The sequence below is a fragment of the Pipra filicauda genome, unplaced genomic scaffold, assembly GCF_003945595.2.
Source record: "Pipra filicauda isolate LSUMZ 115617 unplaced genomic scaffold, ASM394559v2 scaffold75_size2874737_pilon, whole genome shotgun sequence".
NCBI classification, from domain to species: Eukaryota; Metazoa; Chordata; class Aves; order Passeriformes; family Pipridae; genus Pipra; species Pipra filicauda.
The window spans coordinates 2,087,403-2,100,614 of record NW_024104931.1 but is presented as its reverse complement, the minus strand read 5'-3'; the positions used below and the strand labels follow the sequence as shown (position 1 = coordinate 2,100,614).

Below are 13,212 nucleotides of genomic sequence, written 5' to 3'. Positions count from 1 at the left end.
TTTGTGTTGCTGGAAGCAAAGGCAGCAAACCCCTGAGTGTTACACTATATAAAGAAATTTACTCCAAAAGGTAGATGCTTTCTGAATAGCTATTTGTCAACCTTGGTGCTTGATGAGAGAGGAAAAAAAAAGGTGAGGATTAACCTCCTGAAAGGCTGAATAACTTAATCTCTGCATTTGTTAGGAAGCTACTCATGATTATTTACAAGCAATGTTTTTGGGACTAATTTGATTTCTAGAATTCTCAGCTTATCTTGGTCTACTCTTCTGGTTTGCTCAATGCTGTCTTTCACGTGCATTTTCTTTTTGACTTTGCATTGAAGTCTATAGTTAAAGAAAACTACAGACTTCAGTGCAAAGTCAAAAAAGAAAAATGCGATGTCAGAAAATTTTCATGAAGATTGAAGCATATTGAGGCTGTTTTAAGCAGGCAATTGCAGATTAGTTCATGTGCCTCTCCAGTGCATAAACATGGCTATGTACCATCAGTCAGCATTTTTGGAAGCGTCCAGTGGTTATTAAGTGTTCTGCTGGAGTTCATGAGCTTAACAACTCTTTCCTTTGTTGACTTCAGTGAGTTCTTAGTTTTATAATATGTTTAGTTCCTTTTCCATTACTTCTGATTTTGTTGGATCTGGTATTGAGGGATGGAGAATGAATAGCTTAATGATTAATTGTGTGATAGCTATCATGTAAAAAATATGGAGAATAGCAAGTACATCTGCTTTCATCCACTTTGAAGTTAGTGTGGACATTTAGCAAGCAATTTTTGCTATTTTACTTGCTTTTTCTCCCACAGCTATTTATTATCCACCCTGTATTTTACGTTATTTACTCTACTACAGGTAGTGTTAGTGAGATGTGAATAAATAATGCTTGGACATCTGTGTAAAAAACATCTTTTTAAGTGATTAAAATAAAATACTCTGCTTTTGTGTTGAGATAGCTGAAACAGATTTTGCTGGTGACTTTTCTGTAGCTTCTGGCTAAGCAGCAACAGAAGTTGCAGTGTGAGAACATCCTTGCTAAGCAAGGTGATTTCTGTGACTGAAGCATATCTAAGTCCCCAAGAAGTCCTGGTTACATTCACATTTGCATAGAGAAACTTTCTTGGAGAACAAGTTTTCATTTTCCCTTTTGCTTAGCTTTGACAGTTACTATTTTGGAAGCCATCTCTTTCCTGTGATTTTGTGTCAAGATGTGTACCACTGATAAACAAGTTAAGGTCCTTGTTTTCAAAGTATTTTCAATGAGAGCTGCCCAACCTCATTTGCCAAAGTTAGGGATGCTCAGCACTTTGCTACATTAAACTCTCCTATTGCCTGTTTTTGTCTTTTTTCCCAAGACCCTGAAATTTCAAGGTACCATAAGTCCAGCTTTGGGGGATACATTGCAAGGTCTACCTCAGCTTTTACTTCTCTCTAAGCCTTGTTGAGGTAATTCTGCAACCTCCTGAGCTTGCTTGCATGTCAAGCTCCAGCTTTAGGACCACTACTCAGAGTCCTGTGAAGTAAGGAGAGGAATTGTTCCTGCGGATGCACTGTTTGATCCAAGTTGTGTTTGTTACAGGTGATGTTTGGAAAACATTTACTGGCTCGTGTACTTTGCCTCATCGTGCTCCCACTTGCTCTCTACACGGCTATGTTTGCTGTTCATTTTGCAGTATTAAATAAAAGGTATTTCACAATGTTTTCTGCAGAAGAAGAGTCACTTGTTTTTGCTTTTAATTAAAGGCTATTGATTATGTATTTCTCCACTTTCAGTGTCAGAAGCACGACCACAAGCTGTGTCTTTGTTTAATTTCCTTCCCAGACTTCTGCATTGTTCTTACAGAAAGGCTCTGGCCAAGCTGGCAGTGAAACTGAATTTTAATTTGACACTTTCTGAAATGCCAAGCAAGTAACCTAACCAAACTCTCTGTCTTCTTTTTTTTCCCCTTCTCTTTCCTGGACCTGAAAATGTCTCAACTTCATTCTTTGTCACTTTGTAATTAAAAAAAAAGTCATTGCATTCCTGAAAAATGCTTTGACTGTGATGACAAAAGTAAGGCTGAGTGTGCCCAAGTGGAAGGCTCTTCTCTGAGTGCCTGCAACCAAGGGATGCTTTTTATATGCAAAGAGCACAACAGCTAGTAAAATGGCCAAGTAATGTTTTCCATATGCCAGCATTAAGAAATGAGGTGAATATGCATTTCACTATAAAAAATAATTTAAAATTTAATCTGTTATTTTTCAGTTAAAGTCAACTGATCTTACCATTAACCTCTTAGCAGAAATAAGACTAAAAGAGCTATAGAGAGAGGCTTTGTTATATGTATCCTGACTGTTGGTCAGTTTATTTGTTGTAAGAACACTCAAAGATCGGTATGGTGCTTTTATGCAGTGCCAGCAGCTACATTTTTGTGACCTCAAGTCCTTGCAGCTCTGGACAATTTCCTGCAAGACTATCTCTCTGCTATGATTCACAACATTAGAGGTGCATCTAAGAGAACTGCATTCATTCTTCTTCTGATGTCCTGTCTGCTTTTGTTGTTTTTCCTCTGTAAAAACAATTTGGTAATGCATGACAGAGATTTGTGTGCTTGTTTATCTGTATTCTGAATTGTCACATTCTTTGCTGTCTTTTGTAGTGGCCCTGGGGATGGTTTCTTCAGTTCAGCATTTCAGTCCCAGCTGATCGGGAACAATCTTCATAATGTCTCCATTCCAGAGCGTGAGTGTCCAAACGAATAAACCAGTCTGAGTGTTGTCAATATACATGGGCGTTTAAATAAAATGGCATCTCCTGTGACTCAGTGCAGGACAGTGCAGATTATGCCTTCATGGTTGTGCTTAGATCTATGTTGTTCCTCTGGGCAGTTTTACGTATTGACAGAAAAGAAGGTGGCTGTGTTCAGTGCATGGTCACTAGCTGTTTCATCATATTCCTTCAAGAGGGAAAGATGACATTTTGAGGGATTTGACTGTTTTGTGTGCATGCATCTTGTTATTTTTTGGCCTTAATATTGCTCGAGACAACAAAAATATATTTGTCCTATTCACCATAAGTTTGTAAGGTATTCAGATGTGGGATTTGTTTTCAAAACACGTGTAAATGAAAACTATTGGGTTCTTTGTGACCCAGTGTGCCCCTGGTCCGGTTGTGTTCTATTCAGCATGCATGTGAACTTATGGGAAAGATGGCTCTGTGATTGTTCCCTAATCCTCATCTTGCCTAGGGACTACTGAGCCTTTAATCTGGTTTAACTGTTTGACACTTCGTCTTTTCCCTGGCTGTTCCCTGCTCCAGAACTGCTACTGGAAGAGCATCAGGTCCATTCTCCAAGACAGAGTTCTCTCACTTGTGTTGGGAGGCTATGAAGGAAGGTGTCTTAAGCCAGGGTATCAACTCTGCTGTCTGATAGCTCAGCTTGCCTTCCTTCCCTCTTGTATTGCCGTAGGGGTCAGCGATGGAGTGCTTCAAAGTAGTCATGTGCTTTTTAAACTTGATCATGTTTTAATTTCATCATATACTCTTGGAAAGCCATCTCAAGCCTCCCATTATTGAAATTACATACAAAAGAACTAGCACTTCCGTTTATGTTAAAACTCAGTGGGAGAGTTTTAAGTGTTTAAGCCAAATGTTATATAACAGTTTCACTGAACTGTGGTTGAAATGGAAGGCAAGCTTGCAATGAGCCCTGTGGAGTAACACGTTAAACAGGAAACAAGCTTCATCAAAACGGGCAGGACAATGTACGTCTTATTGGAGCACTGTAGACTAGCTGGGGGAGATACTTAGAGGAGAGCTGCCTTATGCCTTTTTTCCTCCTTCCTTCTCATGCAGACTTGGCATATGGGTCTGTGATCACAATGAAGAACCTTCGGATGGCAGGGGGATACCTTCACTCTCACTGGCACCTCTACCCAGAGGGCATTGGGGCCCGCCAGCAGCAGGTCAGTGTGCTGTGGTCGTATTGCCTGTGACTGCAACCATTGGCTCACTCCCTCTGCATTTAGCATTAGGGGCCAATGTGACAGGAGCTGTGTATTTATTTAGCATCTGTTACCCCCTCAGTGCCCCAGCTGTGTGCTTGGCCTGGAAGTCTGACTAAAAAGGCTTGAAGAGAGCCTACCACATTGCACCAGAGAGGTGACTTACAGTAATAAGGCCTTGCTGTAATGCAAGACCACCGTCCATAAATGGAGGCCAAGAGGACTTCAGAATAGTCTTCCATATGAAAGTTACCTCAAGGAAGGCTGTAAAACTTATGTTTAAAACAAATACATTATGTTATAGGTTTTGTTGCTTTATATTAAAAGCAAGGGTCTAGAACTGTTGTGTATTGTTTTTACTTCAGCCTCTGGTCTCTGTGACCTTACATGAATTCCTCTCTTTTGTGCCTTGCTTTCTGTATGTGTCGCCAAAGAATTTATAAGGCTTTGCTCATTAAATTAGATATCTGTACATTTGTAAGCTAATGTAGCCATAATGAAAGTATCTGAACTGAGGGCTTCTCATTAAATGATTAAGCAATAAGTGAAAGTAGAAATCAGAAATCACGTAACTATCCCTAAATAAATAGTACAAAAATTAAGTAAATTTCTTATTTTTGTCCATCATCATCAAGCTTCACAAATCTTTGCAGCTTCTGCACCTCTCCCAAGATATATTTTACAATCGTTCTGAGCTCCTTGAAAGAAAGTTGCCAGAGAAACACAAGTGTTTGGTTTTTAACTCCCTTCTGTCTCTGTGGTGAGGAGGAAGTTTTCAGAAGTGACAGCTTTATCTCAGTCTTCTTCTGCTGTTTGTCACAATGAAAATTTCTAATACTCTCATGTAACATTGATGCTTATTACAGTAGATGGAGATGTCATACCAAAACTGGCTCAAGTACAGGCAAAATTCAAGTGCATAGCATGCCTTACGACACTAAAAACAGGGAAGGGGAATTTGAAGAGGACACTAATGGGAGTTCCTTGAGGAAAGTGGGAAAGGGTGGAGATTTCCCCCCTGTGCTCCCTGCCGTGGTGGTAGGACAAGGGTAGGATTCTGGGAGAGTCTTGGGGCTCTGGAGAGGGGAAGAGAATTTAGAACTTGGAGATTTAGGGAGGAAAAAGTGATCTCTTTGCCCCTACCTTTCCCTCGTCTTCTGATGGCTTAACCTCAAGGTATGAGGTTCTACCTCCAGCTCTCCCTTTTTACCTCACCCTCACACACTCGTCTGTGTTCTCTCACCCACCCACTGGGACATCTGCTCCCATCTGAGCGGGAGGCACAGGTCTGGGTCTGGGCTAGGGTCCCACAGAGCAGGGCTTGCTGCTGCTGGAAGAGGAGAATGAGCCAAAGGGACTCAGTTTCTCATGCTTGGGGGCAAGTATCCTGGAATAAGATGGTCTCTCATGTCCATGGTAGCAGTAGGTGCAGTTACTCTGTGTGAGGCTGAGCAGGCTGGCAAGGATTAGCTGTGTAGCATGTGCAGCTCTAACAGCTGATCCCTGAATCTTACCTTGCCTGGATCTTTTGGCAGAAGTATTATGGTTGTCACAGCCTATTGTCATGCGTCTCTGCTGTCTATAAAGCCAGTGCTGCTTCTGTCTTCTGGTTCTGGTCAGTGATTATTCAAGAGTTCAGGTTTGAATATCCTGTTGTTGTAGAAGGACCCACTGGAGTGAGAGGAGGTCAAACTGTATGGTTGGAGGCTGTTACTCATGATACCTGTGAACCATAAGTGCTTCTGAGCATATGGGCTGTACACTGGCTAAGAGGGGTGATCTGGGTTAAAGAGTGGCCTCTAACTGACTTTCTAGGGGGTACAATCATAAAAGTAATCCCAGGATTTCTGTGTTATTGGTCCATTCATTTGGGACTTCAATTTGCTGGTGAATGTCTGTTATCACCAGCTTTTTTCTTGTTTCGTAAAATAATAATTGCTGTCCTTTCAGGTCACTGCCTACTTACATAAAGATTTGAATAACCTGTGGATTATAAAGAAACATGATTCAGATACAGGTAACAAATACCAGTGAAGTGCCTTTTATAACTACTGCTTCAGTTTTTCGCATAAATATTCTGAGTTCCCTCCAGGGCAGAGTATCCTTCATGGAAGTGAGAGGGAGAGGAGGAAGAACTGGGGGAAGCTGGCTCCATCTTGATTTATGTTGCGTGTGTCTACTGTGGTTTTGGTTCTTCTCTATATTGTACAGTTGAAATAAATAAGCTTTTCTCAGCTTAAGGTTGCATTGACAATTTTTCAGCTGGGTAGGGCCACAATAACAGCAGAGAGGAAATTAGTCTGAACTCAGTATTTTTTGCAATCTGTTATTGTGGCAGAGAGTCCTGTGGAAGTTGGGTCCTGGTACATTCTGGTACACTGTATTTAACAGATTTTTGGGAATGATTGCTTGGGACAAGATAAGAGTACTGAACATGACAATCTATGGTTTGTACGTACATCTGTTTTAGAATATTACCTAGTGTAGCTAAGGCATGTTTTCCCTGTCAGTTTCCTTTTTTTTTACCCACCACCTGTGTATCCACACAAAGTCGTTTGCTTGTACTGTCCGCTTCAGGCATGAGCATTAACAAGAAACTTTCCAAGACCCTGATGTGTTTGTCAGGACATTGATATAATTAGTTTGCCTTCCTTCAGCAGATCTGTCAGACCCCTTGAGCCCTGTGGAGTTTGTGAGGCACGGCGATATTATTCGTCTGGAACATAAAGAGTAAGGATGATTTCTGGGATTCAGAAATTACATGATTGAATAGAATTGGTGGGAGATTTGTCCTGCTGGAGACAATGTGGTTAGGCCAGCACAAGCAGGCTGTGTGACAGAGGTATCTGTATATCTGCATTTCCAGTGTGAGGTTTGTAGAGTTTTTTTTCCTATGGTTTATGTTTGAAAGTTGTCTTAAATAGGAAACTTTTAACGGAACAACACAACTTTATTAGAAATACCTGTGTAAGCAGCAGAGATATTTGTTCTGCTCTGTGAGGTGTGATACTCAGGGGTAACTCTTTTGCAGAGAAGCAATTTTGAAACCCTCATTGGGTGAGGGCTTGTGCCCACTCTCTGAGTTTTCTAGGCAAATAAAGAGTGAGGTGGTTTTTTTTTGGTGTACTGCAAGTGTCCTGTTCCTACATGCATAGGCAGTATCCACCCGCTGAAGTTCTGAACAGCACTGAGATCGCAGCAGTGAAACACTGAATGAAAATGTCAGCTGGTGCCTTCCCTCTCTGCAAGGAATACCTGAGAGGAACCAAGTCACCCTAGTGACTTGATATATGGTTTTTGTCTAGTCTAATATCACTGTGCCAAAATGCCTCGTACTTTCACAGCTTTGATTTCATAACAGGACCTCAAAACTTGTGAGCCAGGAAATCACGTCATGTTGTATTCAGTACGGCATCTGCACAAATAATTGCTTAGGTTTCCGAAATTATTATAAGACCATTTTTTAAAATTCCTTGAATTTTGGGGTTTACTATCAAGTATACGATAATGAGTATGATAAAAATCGATTAGGCAAAATTGGTTAAGTCGTGGTGAGGTCTCCAGAGCAGGAGGTGAAGCAGCGGTGCTGCGGAAGAGATGCAGCAGGTGGCGCTCGTGTTTAGGACGGACTGGGGTATGGCCAGGTTTCTCTGGTTGCCTCAGTCACCAGCCTGCCTGGGGGGGAGGCTGGCTACCTGCACCGTGCTAATGGTGGCCACTGATTCCCCCTAAATGGTACAATCTTTCTCCTCGAAAGCAAAACTGATCACAGAAGGTCAGAATCTTGCTTTTCTTCTTACAAGAGCAAGTCTGTTTGTCCTACCTTTACTGTTAAAAAAAAAAAGTCCACAGCAAAACAAAAACCCATCGTCTTCTCCACTTGGAGGTGATAGATTGTAGCTTGAGGGTTCTATTTATTCATGCTGTCATCCTTTTCCACACTGCCTAGTGTGGCATAAGCTCAGAGTTACATGGTGGGAAGTGACAGATGCGATCAGTGTCCCCCATCCTGTTTAGGCTGAATCCTGCCTGCCCTCAGCTGGAATTCGGTGGTTAGAGCAGTGGCTGATCTCTGAATGACTCAAACCAATGTTCTAATTACAAATTGACAAGGTTCAAAAGTTTTAATTTCATTTCAGAACTTCTAGAAATCTGCACAGTCACCAACATGAAGCTCCCTTGACGAGGAAGCATTTTCAGGTCACTGGCTATGGAATAGTAAGTGAAGGCAAGATAGAAGAAAAGCTCCTTTTAGGGAGAGTTCGTATCATGCCAAGGGGATTTATTGTTGGTTTTTTTAGTTTGTTAGCCAAGGTGATAGATGGGCATCTGCCATCCTGAAGGAAAAACTGATTTAGTGTGAAATGGCTTATCTCATATTTAAAGTCTATTTAATGTGAACACAGATAAAAACATAATTTAAACTTTTACTGCCAGTCTAGCTTTGACAGCATTCAACTCCAGAAATGACAAACTGAGCAACCTTGAAGCTGCTCTGACAAGTATTATTTTATGTATTTGGCCTTGTCACATAGACAAGTGCCTTTTTGAAAGAATGGTGACAGAATTTTGAATTATGAAAATGAAATCTGCTTTGCGGGTTGAATTTCTAAATGCAAGAATCTGTTGCCTAAACCCCTTTTATGAAACAGCCAAGTTACCCCTGTTTATGCTGTAGTTCTGAGCCACAGCCAAGCATGAATTGGAAGAAAAAAAATTAAAGTTGGCAAGATAAAGATGTATTTGTGAATGCTTGCTCATGTCTAGAATGATGTCCTCTGGATGGGGAATCTCTTCTGTGAAGTCTGAGTGAGAGTAGTCTGGGCTCGTTTGTTTAGCTTTGCCACCATTACAGTTTCTGAATTTCTTATTTGCAGTGCTTCAATTCTGTATGTTTTCTAGTTTGGGGGGGTAGTTGTTTGGGGTTTTTTTCCTGGTTTTGTGATTTTTTTTTTTTCTGCAATGCTATGTTTGCATGATAGAATGGAACAGGAGACTCCAATGATTTCTGGCGGATTGAAGTGGTGGGCAGAAAGACTGGGAAGCTCATCAAAGTCCTACGGAGTCAGATCCGGTTAATCCATGTGGCCACAGGGTGTATATTGGGCTCTTCTGGAAAGACTCTGCCAAAATGGTAAATAGTTTGTAATCCCCCTCCACCCCTGCAAGGCCTTGAGCTGACATGTTCCTTTACTCAATGATACTTTTAAACTAAGCAATAACCACATTTCCTCCATTTTTTTAAAAGAATAAAAATGGAACTAGCAGGTGCTAAAAATATAATCAGAGGGGAAGATCTGGGTTAGGGTTATGCAGTCTGTTACAGTGAAGGTATCATCATGGCTAGGCTTCACAAATCAAGATTTGGGAAGGACTCTACCCACATTTGCTGCAAGCACGCTGGTGGCTAAAGAGGCCAATGCAAGACAGACAAGTCCAGTTGCAAAAGGCACAGCAGAAAGACTCCTTGGATGGTATCGGCAAGACACTATTCTTTCTGTGTTGTCTTTTCTCCTCGAGAGTGATCCTGCGTGTTCTCAAAAGAAGCAGCAGCGTTTTAGATGGTGTGTCTCCAGACCTCCCGATTGGAGGACAGAGTAGACCAGTGATGAAGATCAATGTGGCCAAGGCTGAGATGTTGTTTCAGGGAGTCCTTGTATCTCCTCTTCGAGGCTCCTCTCTTGCAGCAGCCAGTGGCAAGTTCACCATAAATCAAGATCTTAGGGAGGCGGTGGTCCTTCATCCTTGAGACGTGCCCTGCCCAGCGCAGCTGTGTTCTCAACAACATGGCCTCAATACTTGTGACTGCTGCTTGCTCTAGAACAGACGTATTGGTCACATAATCTGACCAGTGAATGTTTAGGATTGTACGGAGACAGCGTTGATGGAAGTGTTCTAGGAGACACAGGTGGCGGCGGTAGATGACCCATGATTCAGATCCGTATAAGAGAGTAGACAGCACTATGGCTCTGTAAACACTGATCTTTGTACTTTTCTTCAAGTGTTTATTTCGCCAAACTCTTTTATGGAGTTTTCCAAAAGCACTCTATGCCTTTGCTAACCTGTTGTCTATTTCTCCGTCAATCTTACCGTCCGAGGAGATGATGCTACCTAGGTAATTAAACTGCTGGACTGATTTGAGCTCTGATTCGCCAATGGTGATATGGGGATGATGGAAGACTTCCTGAGGTGCAGGCTGATAGAAAACTTCTGTCTTCTTCAAGCTGATTTCCAACCCAAAAAGCTCAGCAGCTTCAGCAAAGCAGGATGTTAAACACTGCAGAGCACCTGTGTGGGCGACGAAGGCGACATTGTCAGCATAAAGCAGCTCCCAGACAAGATGGTTTAAGGTCTTAGTGTGGGCCTTCAGTCGCCTGAGGTTGAATAGGCTTCCATCAGTACGATATCGAATGTAGATACCATCTTCTTCATCGAGGTCTGCCATGGCCCTTTGGAGCATCATGCTGAAAAAGATTGTGAATAGGGTTGGTGCAAGAACGCAGCCTTGTTTCACACCATTGGTTATTAGAAAGGGCTCAGAAAGTGCATTGCAATATCTGACTTGGCCGTGGTGATCCTCATAGAGTGAGATGATCATTTTAAGGAACGTGGGGGGACAACCTAAACGTTCCAAAATCTACCACAGAGCTTTTCTGCTCACAGTATCGAAAGCCTTGGTGAGGTCAACAAAGGTTACATAAAGACCTTTGTTCTGTTCCCTACACTTCTCTTGCAGTTGTCTGAGAACAAATACCACGTCTGTGGTACTCCTGTTGGCTCTGAAACTGTATTGGCTTTCCGGAAGAAGTTCTTCTACTATAGTGGGTATTAGTCTGTTCAAAAGTATTCTTGCCAGGATCTTGCCAGCAATGGAGAGCGGAGTAATACCCCAGTAGTTTGAGCAGTCTGATTTATCTCCCTTCTTCGTATACAAGGTGATGATGACTGCATCACGAAGGTCTGATGGTAGTTCACCTTGTTCCCAACAGCGCACCACAAACTCGTGAAATTTAGCATGGAGTGCTTGGCCCCCATGTTTCCAGACTTCAGGTGGAATTCCATCAACCCCAGCTGCCTTGCCAATTTTCACCTGCTGTACGGCCTTAAGAGTTTCTTCCATAGTAGGGGCAATGTCCAGTTCATTCTTCACTGGTTACTGTGTGATGGACTGAATTGCTGAGTCTTGAACTACACGGTTGGTACTGAAAAGAGTCTGAAAGTGTTCAGACCAACGATTCAGAATGGAGATTTTATCTGTGTGAAGCACCTGACCATCTGTGCTGAGTAGAGGGCTTTGGACCTGATATGTAGGCCCATATGCTGTTTTCAGGGCCTCGTAGAATCCTCTGTAATCACCCGTATCTGGGCATAATTGAATTTTTCCTGCTAGATTGATCCACCACTTGTTCTGGATGTCACAAAGTTTCTGTTGGAGCTTGCTGCATGCAAGACAAAAGGCTGCTTTTCTTACATGGCAAGATGGCTGAGCAAGGTGTGTTGGTGAGCAGTTCTCTTCTTCCTCAACAATTCCTGGATCTCTTGATTGTTTTCATCAAACCAACCCTTGTTCTTCTTGAAGGAGAACCCTAAGGACTCTTCAGAGGACTGCAGGATGCTATTTTTAATATGTTGCCAAAGTGTTTCAGGAGAGGAATCTATGGAATGATCCTTGAGCCTAGTTTGAAGGTTTGCCTGAAAGCTGTCTCTCACTGTGGCTGATTGAAGATTAACTTAGAGTCTCCTCCTTGGAATACCGCTCCTTTTAGGTTTGAACTTCAGATTGAAGTTAAGTTTACAGTGCACAGTCGATGGTCTGTTTGGCATTCTGCACTGGGCATCACACGGGTATGATGAACATTGCGAACATCTCTCTGTCACACCAAGCCATAATCAATGAGGTACCAATGCATGCATCTAGGATGCATCCAGGTTGTCTCTAAAAAATAATATGCCTTACTAAGAGATCCAGGAATGGCATGGACATAGATCTTGTCATCTGATAAGTCCAGGAGGGGATGACAGACGTGTTCTTTAAGTCCCATTTTATCCTTAGGGTTCACAAAAATTGCTAGAAACCGGGGCAGTTCATGCTGTTCCATACCATAATCATCAAAATTTTGTTGGTATTAATTTGTGTTGTCGTTGGAAGATCTTATGCCATTTTTGCATGCAGCATCTGAAGCAAGGGTTACAAGTTGCTATTAGCAGGGGTCAGGATTTTCTGTCCTAGAATTATATATCTTCATCATTAAAATGACATATATGCAGAGACACCAAGACTAATGACAAGCAAGCTGCCATATCTGCAAAGCTGTTCTGTGTGGGATGCTACCATGGATCTGGAAGCAGCAGGCTGTGTAGTCATGTTGCTACTGTTTCCAGAGCTGCCTCTGTTTCTGCTAGCTTAGATTTCCCTTCACTGTGTTATGGTTAAACCAGATTATAAGGAATCTTGTGGATGCTGAATCATAGTGAGCGCAGGCAGGTACCTACGGTGACTGCCTGGTCAGGAATGCAAGTGCCAGTTAGACTTCACCATAAAACTGGACTCATATGTAAATAATGTGTTTGGTTAAAAAGAAAAAAAAGAAAAAAAAGTCTCTGTCAAGAGCATTCAAAAAAGGTTGTGATTTGGGTTTTTTTCCAACAAAAACTTACTCTGTGAGTGGAAGTTACTGCCACAAAACATTGATGATACTAAGAGCTAAGGGGGAAAAAATACTCTTTAACTGCAAATAAGGATGGTTTAGAGTATATTTGGTTTTTTCTATTTCTTTTTAATTTAAAGGGTAGTAATCACTGTTCTTCCAGGTAAGGTAATTAATTAATGGATTAATTAATTAGTGGTGGTTGATAGAAAATTCCTTATTAATCTGTCACATTACTGTAGGGTTTGATGCACTTCCTCCCAAGGTCTTTGATGTGACCTGCCAGAAATAGGGTGACAGACTAAAGAACACTTATTGGTATCTCCTAAGGTAATTCTTTTATTTCTGTAATACAGTTGTTGTAGGCATGGATTCATTTAAATTAATGATGGTGATTTTCTTCTGGAGGGACTTAAAGGTTGAACTGACGTAGTTGCTAGTTGTGAATGTTTGTCATTTTCAAAAATCCCACCTATGGACCTAGGCTTTTTTAGATGTCCAAAGTTAGAAATGTGGTTCAAATACTCAGTAGAATTTTGATGTTGACTGCCTTGCAAATCTGCTTTGGTTTCTACATGGTTCTTAGAGCA

At 41.7% G+C, this 13,212-nt stretch overlaps 1 protein-coding gene across 3 annotated transcripts in view; it reads left to right on the top strand.

Annotated features, from left to right (window-relative positions):
• The window catches only part of POMT2 (protein O-mannosyltransferase 2), a 33,050-nt gene that overhangs the window by 8,405 nt on the left and 11,433 nt on the right, over positions 1–13,212 (top strand). For 2 of the 3 annotated variants that reach the window (XM_027720113.2, XM_039389703.1), the window contains 7 exons: positions 1,570–1,676; positions 2,630–2,712; positions 3,826–3,935; positions 5,925–5,991; positions 6,632–6,704; positions 8,114–8,192; positions 8,957–9,108. In XM_027720113.2, coding sequence (XP_027575914.2) covers positions 1,570–1,676; positions 2,630–2,712; positions 3,826–3,935; positions 5,925–5,991; positions 6,632–6,704; positions 8,114–8,192; positions 8,957–9,108 — 671 coding nt within the window. The remainder of the gene's footprint in view (positions 1–1,569; positions 1,677–2,629; positions 2,713–3,825; positions 3,936–5,924; positions 5,992–6,631; positions 6,705–8,113; positions 8,193–8,956; positions 9,109–13,212) is intronic. The other variant, XM_027720114.2, reaches the window with a different exon arrangement.